Genomic DNA, 15007 nt, shown 5'->3' with positions numbered 1-15007 from the left:
AAAATTGTGAAAACTAAATCTCTTCTCTAAAGTGGTTCGTCTACCTTGATAACGTCAATTCTGATGGGTTCTGGGGTGGGGGGAGGGGGAAGGGGGAAGGGGGAGGCTGTGGGGTATGCTCCTGCTGAAAACATTTTGAAAATAAATGTAAAAAAAAGCAATATCCTGCATTCTACAACTAAAATTGATCCTGGCAAATGCAGTTACATATGCATACGCTTAGAGCGGAGGAATTGGTTAGGTTTGGGGAGAGGGTGGTGTTTGTGTGTGTGTGTGTGTGTGTGTGTGGGGGGGGGGGGGGGGTAAACCCAAAACGACCGTTATATCGACTTTTTATTATCCAGCCAATCATACATTTTTGTCATTTTCTAAAAAATACCTAGAATAATGTAAATCTTGTAGAAAAGCGCACGTTTGAAATTCAAATATATCGAAATAATATCTTGTTTGTAATTACGCTGTCTTTGATGTAATAATTGACAACTGAAATAAATAACCAGTCACAAATTATCTTTTCATGTTTCATAGTTACGTTACTGTAAAATGTACATGCTGTGTTTGATTCTCATAATAATTATTTTATGATAATCTAGTGTCAGTTTTACAGAAGTGTATATTTCATATAGTTCTAAACACTACTGCAACATAATATATTATATTATAGTATTATATTGTATACATGGACCTATAAACATTAAATATTTTGTTAACTTAGGAACATACAAATGTATGGTTAATATCATAACTAGTAATATCGTAATCCATCATCTGCATTGCTCTTCACGTTCTCAAATAATCAAAAGTCAAGACCAGGGCCCGTGCTTATAACACCTTTAGAGTCCAGACTCAATCTCCAATGACGTCACACGTATGCAGTTTGTATGGCGTTGTCACGACATTAGTGTCTCAGACTTTATTAGAGGCTCGAGTCTAGACTCTAAACGTGTTATACAAGCACCAGGCCAGATATTTTACTTTTTGGACCGTTCAAAAGAATGTTCTGCGTGAAAAGCAGATAATAGGTAACTGATCCCTTGGATGATGTCCGGCACGGTAACCAACATGAGAGTCAGAGATACAAATGCTATCCCAAACAGACCGATGGTAAGCGACGATGACCTGGGGTCAACTGCACTCTGCTGTTTTCGTCTTGTGGACGACAGATTCTTCTTCTCTACTGTCAGATTCTTCTGCATTTCGACAATCTTCGAGCTGACGTCAGTCACTGTTCTTGTGACCTTGCACGAGCACGTGCACAATGGCGGACGAGTAGAGCTGATACTGGTGGTCGAAGGCTGCAATGACGAACTCTTTTCCATACTCGTTGATGTCGTGAGAGACACCTCTAATGCGTCATTGCTGCTGCAGATACTATGTTCAGAAATTTCTGCATTTACACTCGACTCTTCGTAAGTGGTCGTCAAAGACAAGTACGTTGACGATGGTCTTATAACCGGTGATGATGATTCATCTGATGATGATTCAAGTGACGGCGATTCGAACCGGGTACTGGCTTCTATTTGAGGAGAAGAAGACATGATTTGTAAGGAAGACGATTCGCCCAATTCTGCAGAACTTGATACCACCTCGTCCCTTTTCTGAAATCAAATGAACCAAATATGAATCAAGAATCATAACCGTTGTTTACTCTTTTTTTTTTGTCCCCCAAAGTCATTAGTAATGTTAGCATAAATGACAAAGCATAATCAATGTGTTTAGGTAGCAGTACACCAAATGACATCTAACCGGCCTCGGTGGTGTCGTGGTTAGGCCATCGGACTACAGGCTGGTAGGTACAGGGTTCGCAGTCCGGTACCGGCTCCAACCCAGAGCGAGTTTTTAAGTGCTCAATGGGTAGGTCTAAGGCTCTTCTCTCTCACTAACCACTAACCAACTAACAACTAACCCACTGTCCTGGCCAGACAGCCCAGATAGCCGAGATGCGTACCCAGGACAGTGTGCTTGAACCTTAATTGGATATAAACACTAAAATAAGTTGAAATGAAGTGAAATGAAATGAAATAGTATCTAAGCGGGTCAAAAGTTTAGGTGGTTCTAACGTTTGATTCCATAGTTAACGCTATCATTGGCGATAATTGTGACAGGGTTTGTTGTAATAAAATGTTATTTCAACTAGCTAATAATTCCCTGTAATATAATTTGAAGTAGCAACAATTGTGCTAGAAACATATGTGGGGTCCTACTAGACATAGGATAGCAGTTTTTGTGTGAAACTAGGGTAGTAGTTACTTTAAAGGGACATTTCTGAGTTTGCTACAATTTTTAAGATGTTATCGACTAACAGAGACTTATTAACGATTGTAAGTACATATCAAATATTTTTTTCTGCATAATATATTAGTGGCTGTATATTAAACGTGTTTAATCGTGTTTAATCGTGTTTAAGCGTTCTAATATTTATACTAGGTTAAATTTCATTTTATTTCCTAAAATAATGTTTTTCTTACGTACGAAATTATTTGAAGAGAAAATCCAGTTTGGGCTTCTTACAAATATTAAGACGACCATAAACACATTGAATATACAGACATTGAATTCTAAACAAAAAAATATATTTAATATGTAAACTTAATCATAGAAATATTTTATTAGTCGGAAACATCTTACAATGTAGCAAACTCAGGAATGCCACTTTAAGGGTGAGGGGTAGTGGTACTTATATTCATGATGTGTATGTTGATTGAAACACATGCTAATATGATCGTCTATTTTATTTAATTTGGTGGTATACACCCTGTAATTCAAACCACTGTTTCATTTGAATATAATATTCCTGAAAAGGAATAATTAGCTTTCAGTACAATTGGTTGTTTGTGAACTTTTTTTTCTAAAATTTGTTTTGTAAAAGTAAATTGAATTTCGACTTCGATTTTCCTATCTGTAGAAGATTACAATGTGTAAATGTTTATACCATAAACCAGTTGGAATTTGTTCATGATATTTCAGTGACGACATAGCCCTTCTAATTAAGATTCCTTTTTGATTCAATAGCGTCACTTTAATGTGATACAAAAATACTTAACTCACGATTACTGTTATTTAATGACACATAATCTATAATACATTTTGAAAACGTCCAGCTCTATGGTTTCTCTGAATAAGTTATGCATCTCACACAATTTCACTGCTGAGGCCATTGTGCGTATAAACTACATGTATGTTAAAAAGAATATGAAAAAGGTGAAACACTTACATCTGGTAATGATTTTACAGACTGTCCGATTGGCATTGCCCAGGCCGAGTGAAATCCTGGTCCGTAGAGGTAGCCACCGAATGCTGAGCACGTGCTTGGATCGTTCAGACTGTCCACTGTATAAGGGCCTTCTCGAGCAAGGGTTGTATATGACACGCTGCTTTTGGTTCCAGCTATTTTAGTCCACGTCAGAGAAACCTGCGTTGCTCCTGCCATCAATTTAAACAGACGAGTACAGTTGCTATCTGCAGCAAGAGCTAGTACAACAGGCTTAGCTCGGCGTTCTATATTCGGAGACGCAAAGAGATATGTCGAAACCCACTGTTCCACTGGAGGAATAAGAAGCATTGCTGGGTCGGTGTAGACTGCGTAAGTATTGAAACTAGTGGAAACCTGCATCACTTCAATTCTTTTGTCTGACCAGAGTCTTGTTGGTGTGTCAGACATAAGCTTTAATGTGATGTTCTCTCCAGCTCCATCTATGACGTACTTAGCGTTGTCATACACAACAGTTGTTCGCTCAAACTGGGCCACAACCACGACCAAGTCAAATGACGATCGATCTGGAAAAGGAATCAGCATGTAATCCATTCCCCACGAGTCTAATGGAGGGAGTTGTTCCACCATGTGATCCATGGAGAGTCCATTAGCGGATGTGTAGTCTGCACCGACAAACACAGCAACCTTTGCAGTGGCTCTTATAAAGGTGCCGGTCAGGGAACCCAGTGACGACATATGTACAGCTTCATATCTGTTGATGGTGATGTTGACGGTGTCTCCATTTCTGTACGTCTTGTCTTCGAACATCACCTGTTTCATCGGTGGTAGTTTGAAAGATATGACCACGAGAGTATCATCTGCTATACCAACAACTGCGAACAGGCAGCTGTTTCGTTCGCGGAACGTAGCTATCATGTACTCCGTTCCCAGAACATTTGTCGGTAAAGCGAGATATCCACCAATACTATATGGGTACTTTGCAGATATACTGGAACTAAAGCACTGGACAGTGATATCGCCATCGCTAGAAATCAAAACTCCATTGTCAAATCGTCCAGTAAACTTTAGAGCGAGGTCTTTGTTCAGCGTGACACGAGACACAACACTGTTAGTTACCGTTATGTTCAGTGGATATTGAGAAGATGGAGCCAGAGGTGCTGATAGTTGGACTTCCACTGCTGTCTGATGACGTGTTGTGATATAAACGGTGAGTTGGCTAGAATTAACAATATGCTCCATGAAAACAATGATGTATTCTCTTCCAACGTTTGTTGACGCAGCTGAAGCAACAAAGGAATGGAAACACATTAAACTTGATTTTTGGACCATTACACAGACGCAAACTATTACTCATTAGTAAACTATTATTCAAGAAAACGGATGCTTGATTACTGTTTTTCCTCTCTCAAGACAGAAAAGGTAACCATCTTTCCAACCACCCCATTTAATGATTTTGTTTTAGCGTCGGTGATAGGCAAAAAGGAGGTTCTCAATTAAAATATTACATTTATATATTTAGTATTAGTAAACCGTGTAATAAGAGTGATACAAAGCAATATAATTTGAATAAATAAAATCACTTCTTTTCAGGTTTTTTTAAAAAATGTTAAAACTGGTTGTTCTAAACGACACGACCTTGAAAATGGCCAGTTCTGCTTTGTGAGCCAGTGCATCAACATATTATTATTATTATTATTATTATTATTATTATTAATATTTATTATTATTATTATTATTATTATTATCATTATCATTATTATAGTTTTGTTTGTTTGTTTGTTGCTGTTTGTTCTTTTTTGTTTTTGTACATACCAGCGATGTAACTCGTCTTCAGGACACATAAAATAAATATTAGAGACGTAAATGCCATTGCCTGAAACAAAAAATAAACAATGTTTTACAATATAATATGCAAAACCTTTAATGGAATACAAGAAACAAAATTATAACGCAGAACCAAAAGAAGTGACATATTTGCTTGACCAGAGAGCTAAACATTTTGCATTCAATATTAAAAAATGTGCAGCTATCCTCCGAGAAAACCTATAAACTGTCTCATTACTGGCTCTTTATGGGCGAGGCGTAGCCCAGTAGTAAAGCGCTCGCTTGATGCGCGGTCGGTTTGGGATCGATCCCCGTCGGTGGGCCCATTGCGATATTTCTCGCTCCAGCCAGTGCACCACGACTGGTACATCAAAGGCCGTGGTATGTGCTATCCTGTCTTTGGGATGGTGCATATAACAGATCCCTTGCTGCTAATCGAAAAGAGTAGCCCAAGAAGTGGCGACAGCAGGTTTCCTCTCTCAATATCTGTATGGTCCTTAACCATATGTCCGACGCCATATAACCGTAATTAAAATGTGTTGAATGCGTCGTTAAATAAAAAATGTCCTTCCTTCCTTCCATTACTGGCTCACTAAGGTTGTTAAGCTTAGCACACACCTGCCGATTAAACGCCGATTCAACTGTCAAGTCGACAACCATCTGACGCGACAGTCTTGTTGGCGTTACGCAAGCTCTAAATCGCAAATTACATTTATCCGTAATCCACATGCATATACGTATTCAGTAATTCGTAATCTGCATCAATTACTACCTTTGTAAACGTGTTGAGTAGATTCCATTTTACGCGTCCTCCTTACGCGTGTGCGTATCAGATCACTGTACGCATTGTGGATTTCGTAATACGCACACGGATTACGGACAAACAGAATTTGTGTCTAATAGAATTAGACGCGGGTTTCTTGCCAGCACATATACATATTCCTAAAGCGACGGACTTGTCGATAGGTGTGTTCACGTAGGTGTTCGCCCCGCTTAAAGGTGCGTTCTCAAAGTTACAATTGTCATATTTCGCTGAGGGTTTTCAAATTTATTTGTGATAAGTAATTACAAATTAATCGACATTGTTTTGCATAATTAACTCATATCGGTCAAACACACACACATACACACACACACACACACACACACATATATATATATATATATATATATATATATATATATATGTATATATATAGATATATACACATATATACACACACGCACACACACACACACACACACAACACACACACACACACACACACATATATATATATATATATATATATATATATATACACACATATATGATTCTCAATTCACTGTGCCTTTAATAAATGCAAATGAACATTAAAATATTTTTTATATTATATTATTGTATACGAAACAACATATTTTTAATCGTATAAGTAATACTTTAGTGTATATTTCGAAGAACACTCTAAATATTATATATACGTTTTTAAATACCCACTACAACATAGCTAGAATAAATTGAACAAATTGAACAAATGCTCTAAAATCAAATATAACATTCTAACATTAAATTATGGGGAAAAAAGATCAAATATTAACCAGTTTTTAGAGAAGGCTTTAAGTTAACAAAATTACCGGCTTTATTTTTTAAATATTCCGAAAACCCCCCAATAATTTATAGAAATGCTACATTTTCAATGTTAACTTTATCGCACTACAAAGAAGCCTTACCTCTATCTCTGTACTACCCCAGAACACGAACACCAACTGAAAACCGTTTAACGAATACCTCTACAGATACCTTGACACAAAGCCTGGAGTCTGACAAATGAGGGACTGGGATCTTGTATTGAGTTTAGTGATTCTGTCAAGTGATCCATAAACGTGAAAAAGTGCCAATTACAAGAACAAATAGAGGGAACCATTTACAGACAGGCGCCGACGGCACAACGCATTCATTAATCTGCAATCGGCAAAGTGAGTTTTAATGAATACCTGGTTACTGAGACAATGTGCATGGCGAATATGTCAGGGAATGTCATTTGATTCATTGATTCCCAAATTGATTTGGGAGGACCTCATTTAAAAGAGAGAGAGAGAGAGAGAGAGAGAGAGAGAGAGAGAGAGAGAGAGAGAGAGAGAGAGAGAGAGAGAGAGAGAGAGAGAGAGAGAGGGGGGGGGGGGGGGAGAGGGAGGGAGAGAGGGAGGGAGGGAGAAGGGGGTTACCTGTAACACTGAGTACTACAATGTTGTGCGACACTTAAAACAGTGTTGCAACAACATCCCATTATATCGAAAATGAATCACAACAGATTCCACTTTCTTCAGTTAAAGGGACATTTCTGAGTTTTCTGCAATTTTAAAGATGTTATCGATTAACAGAGACATTTCAACGTTTGTAATTACATATCAAGTATATTTTTCTGCATAAAATATTAGTGGCTGTATATTGAATATGTTTCTGATCGTTCTAATATCTGTATTGGGTTAAAAAAATTCGTGCAAAATCCAGTTTGGGCTTCTTACAAATATTAAGACAACCAGAAACACATTGAATATACAGACACTGATATTCTAAACAAGAAAATATATTTAATATGTAAGTTTAATCGTAGAAATAGTTTATTAGTCGGAAACGTCTTACAATGGAGCAAACTCAGGAATGTCCCTTTAAAGACAGAATAGTAGAAACCAATTATCGGCTCAAAAAGGCCAGTTTTTATACTAGTGTCCTGCTGGGTAGCCACGCTGTTTCTTCATTTAAAACCTTCTTTCTTCTGGACCTGTTTTACACAAGGGGACCAGGCGCTCACTTAGGTCATAGGGTTGAACCTTATCGGCAGATCCATAGTTTCTCCCCCTCCCCTGCTGTCCAAACCAGTGATTCACGACTAGTATATCAAGAATTTGTGGTATGAGCTGTATTGCCTATATATGCGAAAGTACATATAAACGATCCCTTGCAGCTGCTAATTGAAATATGTCCCAGGTTTTCTCTGAAAAGTGCGTGGGCGGGACGTAGCCCAATGATAAAGCGTTCGCTTGATGCGCGGTCCGTTTGGGATCGATCCCCGTCAGTGGGCCCATATGGCCATTTCTCGCTTCAGCCAGTGCACCACGACTGGTATATCAAAGGCCGTGGTATGTGTTATCCTGTCTGTGGGATGGTGCATATAAAAGATCCCTTGCTGCTAATCAAAAAGAGTAGCCCATGAAGTGGCGACAGCGGGTTTTCTCTTTCTATATCTGTGCGGTCCTTAACCATATGTCCGACGCCATATAACCGTAATTATAGATGTGTTGAGTGCGTCGTTAAATAAAACATTTCCTTCCTTCCTGAAGGGGGTGTTGTCCCATTTGTTCGAATTCCCAATTGGTCGAAATGCCAATTGGTCGAAAGATAAGTACTCGTCTGCTATATAACAACTACCTGATTACCTGTGTATGTAATGAACATGGTCAAGGGGATAGAGAAATGTGAAAGAGCAAAGCTGGTGCAGTTGAAAGCTGGAGCTGCACCCCCACCAAGGAAGAGAGATCTACGGGATCTCGAATGCTGGAGATGCACCCCCACCGAGGAAGAGAGTCTACCGGGATCTCGAATGCTGGAGCTGTACCACCACCGAGGAAGAGAGTCTACGGGATCTCGATAACAGAGTCCGTCGCCTCAAGCAGCAACTCACTGACAGAACCAAGACACCCCTGCAGTACCTGGGCGGGTATCGTCCCATTTGGTCAAATTCCCAATTGGTCGAAAAATAAGTACTCGTCTGTTATATAACCACTACCTGATTACCTGTGTATGTAATGAACATGGCCTCTTCGTGTTAGTACAAGTTTTGATTAAAGACGGACAATGGTTTATTTACCAATGTACATAAACGGGCTGCCGTACATGAACATATTTTCTCCAGTTTTTCATAGTTTCTCCATGGCCTCTTGTGAATAAATATGAATATTTTAAAATGTTGAAAATTGTTTTTGCTTTTTGTGAAATAAACATTTTTAGATCGAGACCTTTTAAAATTAATTACAGACATTCACTACATTCAATACATGGATTATTTCGATAGTTGTCATATTTGCATACTTTATGCGTTAAGCGATATCTATACCATCTATACAATAATAATCAGTTTCCAAATAATCTGGAACAGTTCATTATAATGACTGAGGTAACAACATGCATGTCAGTAAGACCACTGAACCATATCTATTTTTGTTTTAGCAGTTCGACCAATTGGGAATTCGACCAAACGGGAGTAAGCCCCTAGAAATGGCTTCAATTGACAGTCTAGTCGGTTTAGGATCGATCCCCATCGGTGGACCCATTTATTAGCTATTTCTCGACCCAGGCAGTGTACCACGACTGATATATTAAAGGTGGTGGTATGTGCTATCCTGTCTGTGGGATCATGTATATATATAAAAGATTCCTTGCTACGAAAGGAAAAACTTACGGGTTTCTTCTCTAAGACTGTTTCTTCTCTAAGAATAATAAATCAATGTGCCCAAGTGGTGTCGTTAAACAAACTAAACTTTAATCAATCACACATTTAGAAAAGTCATTTTATATACTCTGTAAAGGAATGTTTAACGACACCTCAGCACATTGTTTTGCCCATGCCTGGTAATTCCGACACGGTCTAGAAGAAAAGAAGAAACCCTATTCTCTTGAACAGGTTTGATTAAGCCTAGTGATATTTAAAAATACAAAGTTTCATTTAGCGGGATTCGAACCCACATCACCATGGTCTCAACAACTAAGACATGCTTACGTCCAATGCAGGTTCAAGCATAGACGTACGTAGTGATTCAGTTTTTGTAGGGTGCAGGCTCATATTTCCTAGAATTAAACGAAAATTCCCGAATCTGGATTTAACAACATTTATTCATATTAGCATTATTGTCAAACATCTATATGGGGTTGCAAACAAAGCACTACGTTTTTTTTTTTTTTTTTTTACATAGGTTACAATTAATATTGTGGGTAGAATGATGGAAATGTACGGTGAAACGGTTTCAGGCCAGCTAATTTTTTCTCGAATATCTCTGTAATTTTTGTCCGAATTTGAAGATTTTCTCAAACATTAGGAAGGCAGTTGCCCCCCCCCCCCCCCCCCACACACACACTTCCCCACATTCCTCCCCCATCTCGTACGCTTATGATATTATCGGGAATGGTTTACATATACATGTATAAATATTCTACAGTGATTTTAAGTTGTACAAGTGCATTTAAGTTTTACAGATGCATGCAATTCGTTAAAGAATACAGTTATCCCAAACCTATTAGGACTTTGATAAATCGAATGATTTTTACAGCATAGAAAGGTCATTTCATAATTTCATTTCTAAAATAACACTCCACACTAAATCAAGGCACAAACTTATAGCACTATTTTTGGTTTCTACTCAGGCGAGTACTGCAGCCCCCAATATATTGCACGAATGAATGAATGAATGAATGAATGAATGTTTAACGACACCCCAGCACTATAAATACATCGGCTATTGGGTGTCAAACTATGGTAATGCAAATAAATAAAGTGATGATCAAGATCAATATAAAAATTCAAGACTTAAACAAAAACAGTGTAAAGAACTGTGCAAAAACACAAATATCACAGAATTTTACGGATACTGAATTTTACTAAAAACTTAAATTTTGTGCTGTATTGGCCATTCTCAAAGAGAATGTTACACCCCTGCACAACGGTGAGGTTACAGCACACGCAGGGGTATATTGCACGAAGGCAGCTGACGATAATACCTGATAACGAAAACGTGCATGTTTATTAAAATTGTCGCATTTGTTTAGGAAAATTAATATAACATAATTACAGTACCCTGATGAAGACAGCTGGATGCCGGCGAAACGTAGGAAACTTGTGTACCCTCATGGGCAACATGAACACGTGATAAGAAGGTGGGTTTTTTTTTATCAAACCTGGGAGGGGGTCTGGACAAAGCATGCTGTATATCTACAGAATAAAGACACGTTTTATTCTGTCTTTTGTTATACAAGGTACAAGCGTGTGTGTCTCTCTCTGTGTGTGTGTGTGTGTGTGTGTCTCTCTCTCTCTCTCTCTCTCTCTCTCTCTCTCTCTCTCTCTCTCTCTCTCTCTCTCTCTCTCTCTCTCTCTCTCTCTCTCTCTCTCTCTCTCTCTCTCTGATTGTTTTTTTTCCTCGTTTCAACCAGTGCCCCACAACTGGTCAAAGGTCGTGGTATGTGCTTTCCTGTGTGGGAATGTGCATATAAATTATTACCAAATGTTTGACATCCATTAGCCGATGATTTATAAATCAATGTGCTCTAGTGGTGTCGTTAAACAAAACAAACTTTTCGGGGAATGTAAACTATTTGGTAATTTTAATATATAGAGAGGAAATTCGGTAGATTTTTTCATTAGTAGCAAGGGATCTGTTATTGCATCATCCCACAGACCCATTAAGTCTTGCGGAGCCCCTACTCAGGGTTTGGAGTCGGTATCTGAATTAAAAATCCCATGCCTCGACTGGGATCCGAACCCAGTACCTACCAGCCTGTAGACCGATGGCCTAACCACGACGCCACCGAGGCCGGTATAATATACCGCTTTTCAGATCGCTTTCCCCCATCTTTGAGGGCTCTTGATTCTGCCTCTGTTCAGTATATTATACTGAACAGAGGCAGAATCAAGAGCCCTCAAAGATGGGGGAAAGCGATCTGAAAATCTAAAAATAGTTTAAATAATATGAGGTGCGGGAAGGCAAAATCAAATGATTGTTTCTTAACATTGGTGCAAAATACAAAATATTGGTATACAGAGTGTTATGTCCAGTATAGCGTGTAACGTACAACAGAACAATAAATGACGGACCTCAAAAACGGAGAAAAACAATCTAAAATTGTTTATATAATATGTGGTGTGGACAAAAAAATAAAAATTCTTGAGTTCGGTACAAAATAAAAATATCCGCATGCAAAGTTTTATGCCCAATATACTGTGCAATTTATTAATAATTTTTCAAACGTCATACCCTGAACAGAAGCAGAATTAAAGGCCTTCAAATATGGGAGGACATTTTAAAATGATTTCTGAAATATATCTAAACTAGCTTTACGTTTGAAAAACAGAACTTACAAATTTGAAATTTGGAATTTTAATTTCACTTGTTAATGTGAAACACATATTCTTGATGAGCAGAACAAATAAGTAAAATTGAAGAACTTTGAAATTTATGACGTCTTAATTTAAAAAAGACGTGTGACAATGTTGTTGTTTTTTTCTTTTTTTAGAAGACTACACCACTCATGCTGACTTTTTATTTGGCACGACAGCGCTGTTATATTTCCCTTAAAAAGTCACCGTGGCGGCACATTAGATTTCGAGAAAAAACGCTTTACGTGAAAAACAATCAGATCCAAAATGACCGCCAGTTGCTTTAACCAGGGACAAATCTTGGTGTTCTGTAAAAGAACCACTATTGCTGTAAACTATGTGCCAAACCGTCAATCATGTCACTATAATCGTTTTCAAGAAATCACTAAATTATAAAACAGCCCCAAAAAAAAGAACCAAAAAAAAGAAGAAGAAATGTGAAATTGTGATCGGTATACACAAAGTCTAATGACATGCAATTTTTTACAACTATTAGCTAAGTGATCCCTCTTATCTTATAACCAAAATACACGAGTTTTAAGCAATAACGTTTTGTTTTCTCACAGCATAAATATAAAAAGTGTAAAACACGGGTGCGTTATTCAAGGTGTAATAATTGACGTATGCATTCATAGTCATCAAATAATAATAAAAACCCATTTCACTAGCAATTTTACACTGAAAGCTGTCCAGCGTTCAGAAAACAAAAACACGTTATACACTAGTTTATTTTGATTTAAGGTGTCTTTTTGAATGGAAATGACGTCAAACTCGAATGCTTAACGGTTTTTTTGTTGTTGGCTTTTTTTTCTGAACGCTGGACAGCTTTCAGTGTAAACTTCCTATTGAAATGTTTTTATTTGATGACTATGAATGCATACGTCAGTAATGGAGTGTCACCCTAGTGCGTTTGCTTAAATGTCAATAAATCTAGTGCCGTGACCTCGATTAATTTACATCTAATTTGCAAAGTTATCAAATTCTTAAAGTATGTGATCTGAAAAATATCACATACTTTGATTGCACTGAACACGTAAGATATGATATGATATGATATGATATGATATATATATATATATATATATATATATATATATCGTACCGTCATATAAATTCGAACATCATATGTTTTCGAACAGCTCATTTATACGCGATTTTCCACGTGCATACTGAAGGCGTGACGTCAACAAACATCGCAGATTAACAAGAAGAGGTTGTGCATCGTTCACCACAAAAATGTTGCGCATAAACTTCCTTGTGTAAGTATGGCAATTAATTTATTAAAAAATAATGTTAATGAATCACTGTCCAAGTTTTGGGTACATACCATCATGTAAATACAAACGTAGCACTTTACTGCATCGTCTATATCTGCACTCGATGTGCCGTCTGCTTTGTTTATATCCATACTGAAAACGTCATTCATTGTAAAGGGAAATAAATCTGATTCTTTTAGAAAAATATGGAAGCCTGTTTAGACCAATTCTTATTAACGTCTGCGAGACTTTACTATGTTCCTTTTCTGAAGGTAAGGGTTCCTTTTTCTTTTTTTTAGACTACTTCTCGCACTGAGAGATCCAGATACCGGCAATACACCCTAGAAAATATGGCTAAGGCATATTCTACTGTAATAGACGATCGAATAGACATACGTAAGGCTGCCAAGAGGTTTTCAGTCCCGGTTACAACTCTGTATGACCGCTGTAGAGGGAGGATTGACGTGTCATGTAACACATCTGGACCTCAAACTTTGTTATCTAAGGATGAAGAAGCTAAACTTGTTGCTCACATCCAAGGCATGGCTGCATATGGATATGGCTACACAAGAGAGGATGTTACAACCATTGCTACCGATCTTGCAAGTTATCTTGGAAAGAAATCGGTAAATGATAAGCCATTTTCCCTTCAATGGTTTTACAGTTTTTTGAAGAGATGGCCAGCATTAAAATTTACAAACCACGGTCACTTGACATTATGAGAGCCAAAGCTACATCTGAAAAAACTGTCACCAATTACTACAGTCGTCTAGAAGCAATATTGGACCAGTATAATTTGAAGAACAGCCCAGAACGAATTTACAACCTTGATGAAAAGGGTCTCTGGAAAACTACACATCACCTTGTGTTGTTGGCTCTACTGGTTAAGTCCCAGTTGCTGTTACGCTGTCTAGATCCAGTACCACGACTGTGATAGGATGCGACAATGCTATCTGTAACACCATCCAACCGTATTTCATTTTCAAGAGCCAACGTATGCGAGAAGAGTTATTGGAGGGTTGTTTACCCGGTACTGCTGGGACCGTCAGTGCAAACAGTGCCATTTTTAAGAAGTACCTCTCAGAGCACTTTGTCAAGTACTGCATCAATCCCACTGCTGAGAAACCTATTCTGATTATGTACGACGGTCACAAATCACACGTGTCTGTATCTCTTGGACAATGGGCAAAAGAGAGACATATCATTTTGTTTGTGCTACCAGCACACACCTCTCACTTCCTACAGCCGATGGATGTTGCTTGTTTTGGGCCGTTTGAAAAGATTTATTGCAACATGCGACACAAATATATTCGCGAACATGCTACACGAGGAGTAGACCGACATTCCATTTGCCGCCTGGGTTGTCGTGCATATGCAGCGGCTCTAACACCTGCAAATCTTCAGTCTGCTTTTAGGAAATGTGGCGTTTACCCATTTGACAGAAATGTTGTTGACGTGGTGAAGTTTACCCCAGCCCAGGTTTGCAAGAGGTCATGTGACAAGGGTGCCGAAGCAGATTCGTCTGCTATATCACCAACAGCAAATATATCCTCTTTCTTTTCAAAAATTGATGACAGGATTTTTTGTGA

The 15007-nt window shown here is 38.1% G+C and overlaps 1 protein-coding gene across 1 annotated transcript; it reads right to left on the bottom strand.

The window, feature by feature from the left end:
• Nucleotides 1-349: 349 nt before the first annotated feature.
• LOC121375088 lies at nucleotides 350-6829 on the bottom strand. Its single transcript, XM_041502321.1, has 4 exons — nucleotides 6749-6829; nucleotides 5027-5087; nucleotides 3215-4494; nucleotides 350-1598 (listed from the first exon to the last, which is right to left on the bottom strand). Exons 2-4 carry the CDS (start codon nucleotides 5082-5084, stop codon nucleotides 972-974), a joined length of 1965 nt encoding a protein of 654 aa, XP_041358255.1. The 5' UTR covers nucleotides 5085-5087; nucleotides 6749-6829; the 3' UTR covers nucleotides 350-971.
• Between the last annotated feature and the right edge of the window lie 8178 nt (nucleotides 6830-15007).

This window comes from Gigantopelta aegis, chromosome 6 (assembly GCF_016097555.1).
Source record: "Gigantopelta aegis isolate Gae_Host chromosome 6, Gae_host_genome, whole genome shotgun sequence".
Taxonomy (NCBI): Eukaryota; Metazoa; Mollusca; class Gastropoda; order Neomphalida; family Peltospiridae; genus Gigantopelta; species Gigantopelta aegis.
Note: the sequence above shows the minus strand (reverse complement) of the source record. Positions and strands in the feature narration are given on the sequence as shown.

Excerpts from the sequence above, each read along its gene's own strand:
- LOC121375088 (XM_041502321.1), bottom strand. The coding sequence starts at position 5,084 with ATGGCATTTACGTCTCTAATATTTATTTTATGTGTCCTGAAGACGAGT. Across the intron at positions 4,495-5,026 it reads GAAGACGAGTTACATCGCTG|CTGCGTCAACAAACGTTGGA; the intron begins GTATGTACAAAA and ends TTGTTGCTTCAG. Across the intron at positions 1,599-3,214 it reads CTGTAAAATCATTACCAGAT|AAAAGGGACGAGGTGGTATC; the intron begins GTAAGTGTTTCA and ends ATTTGATTTCAG.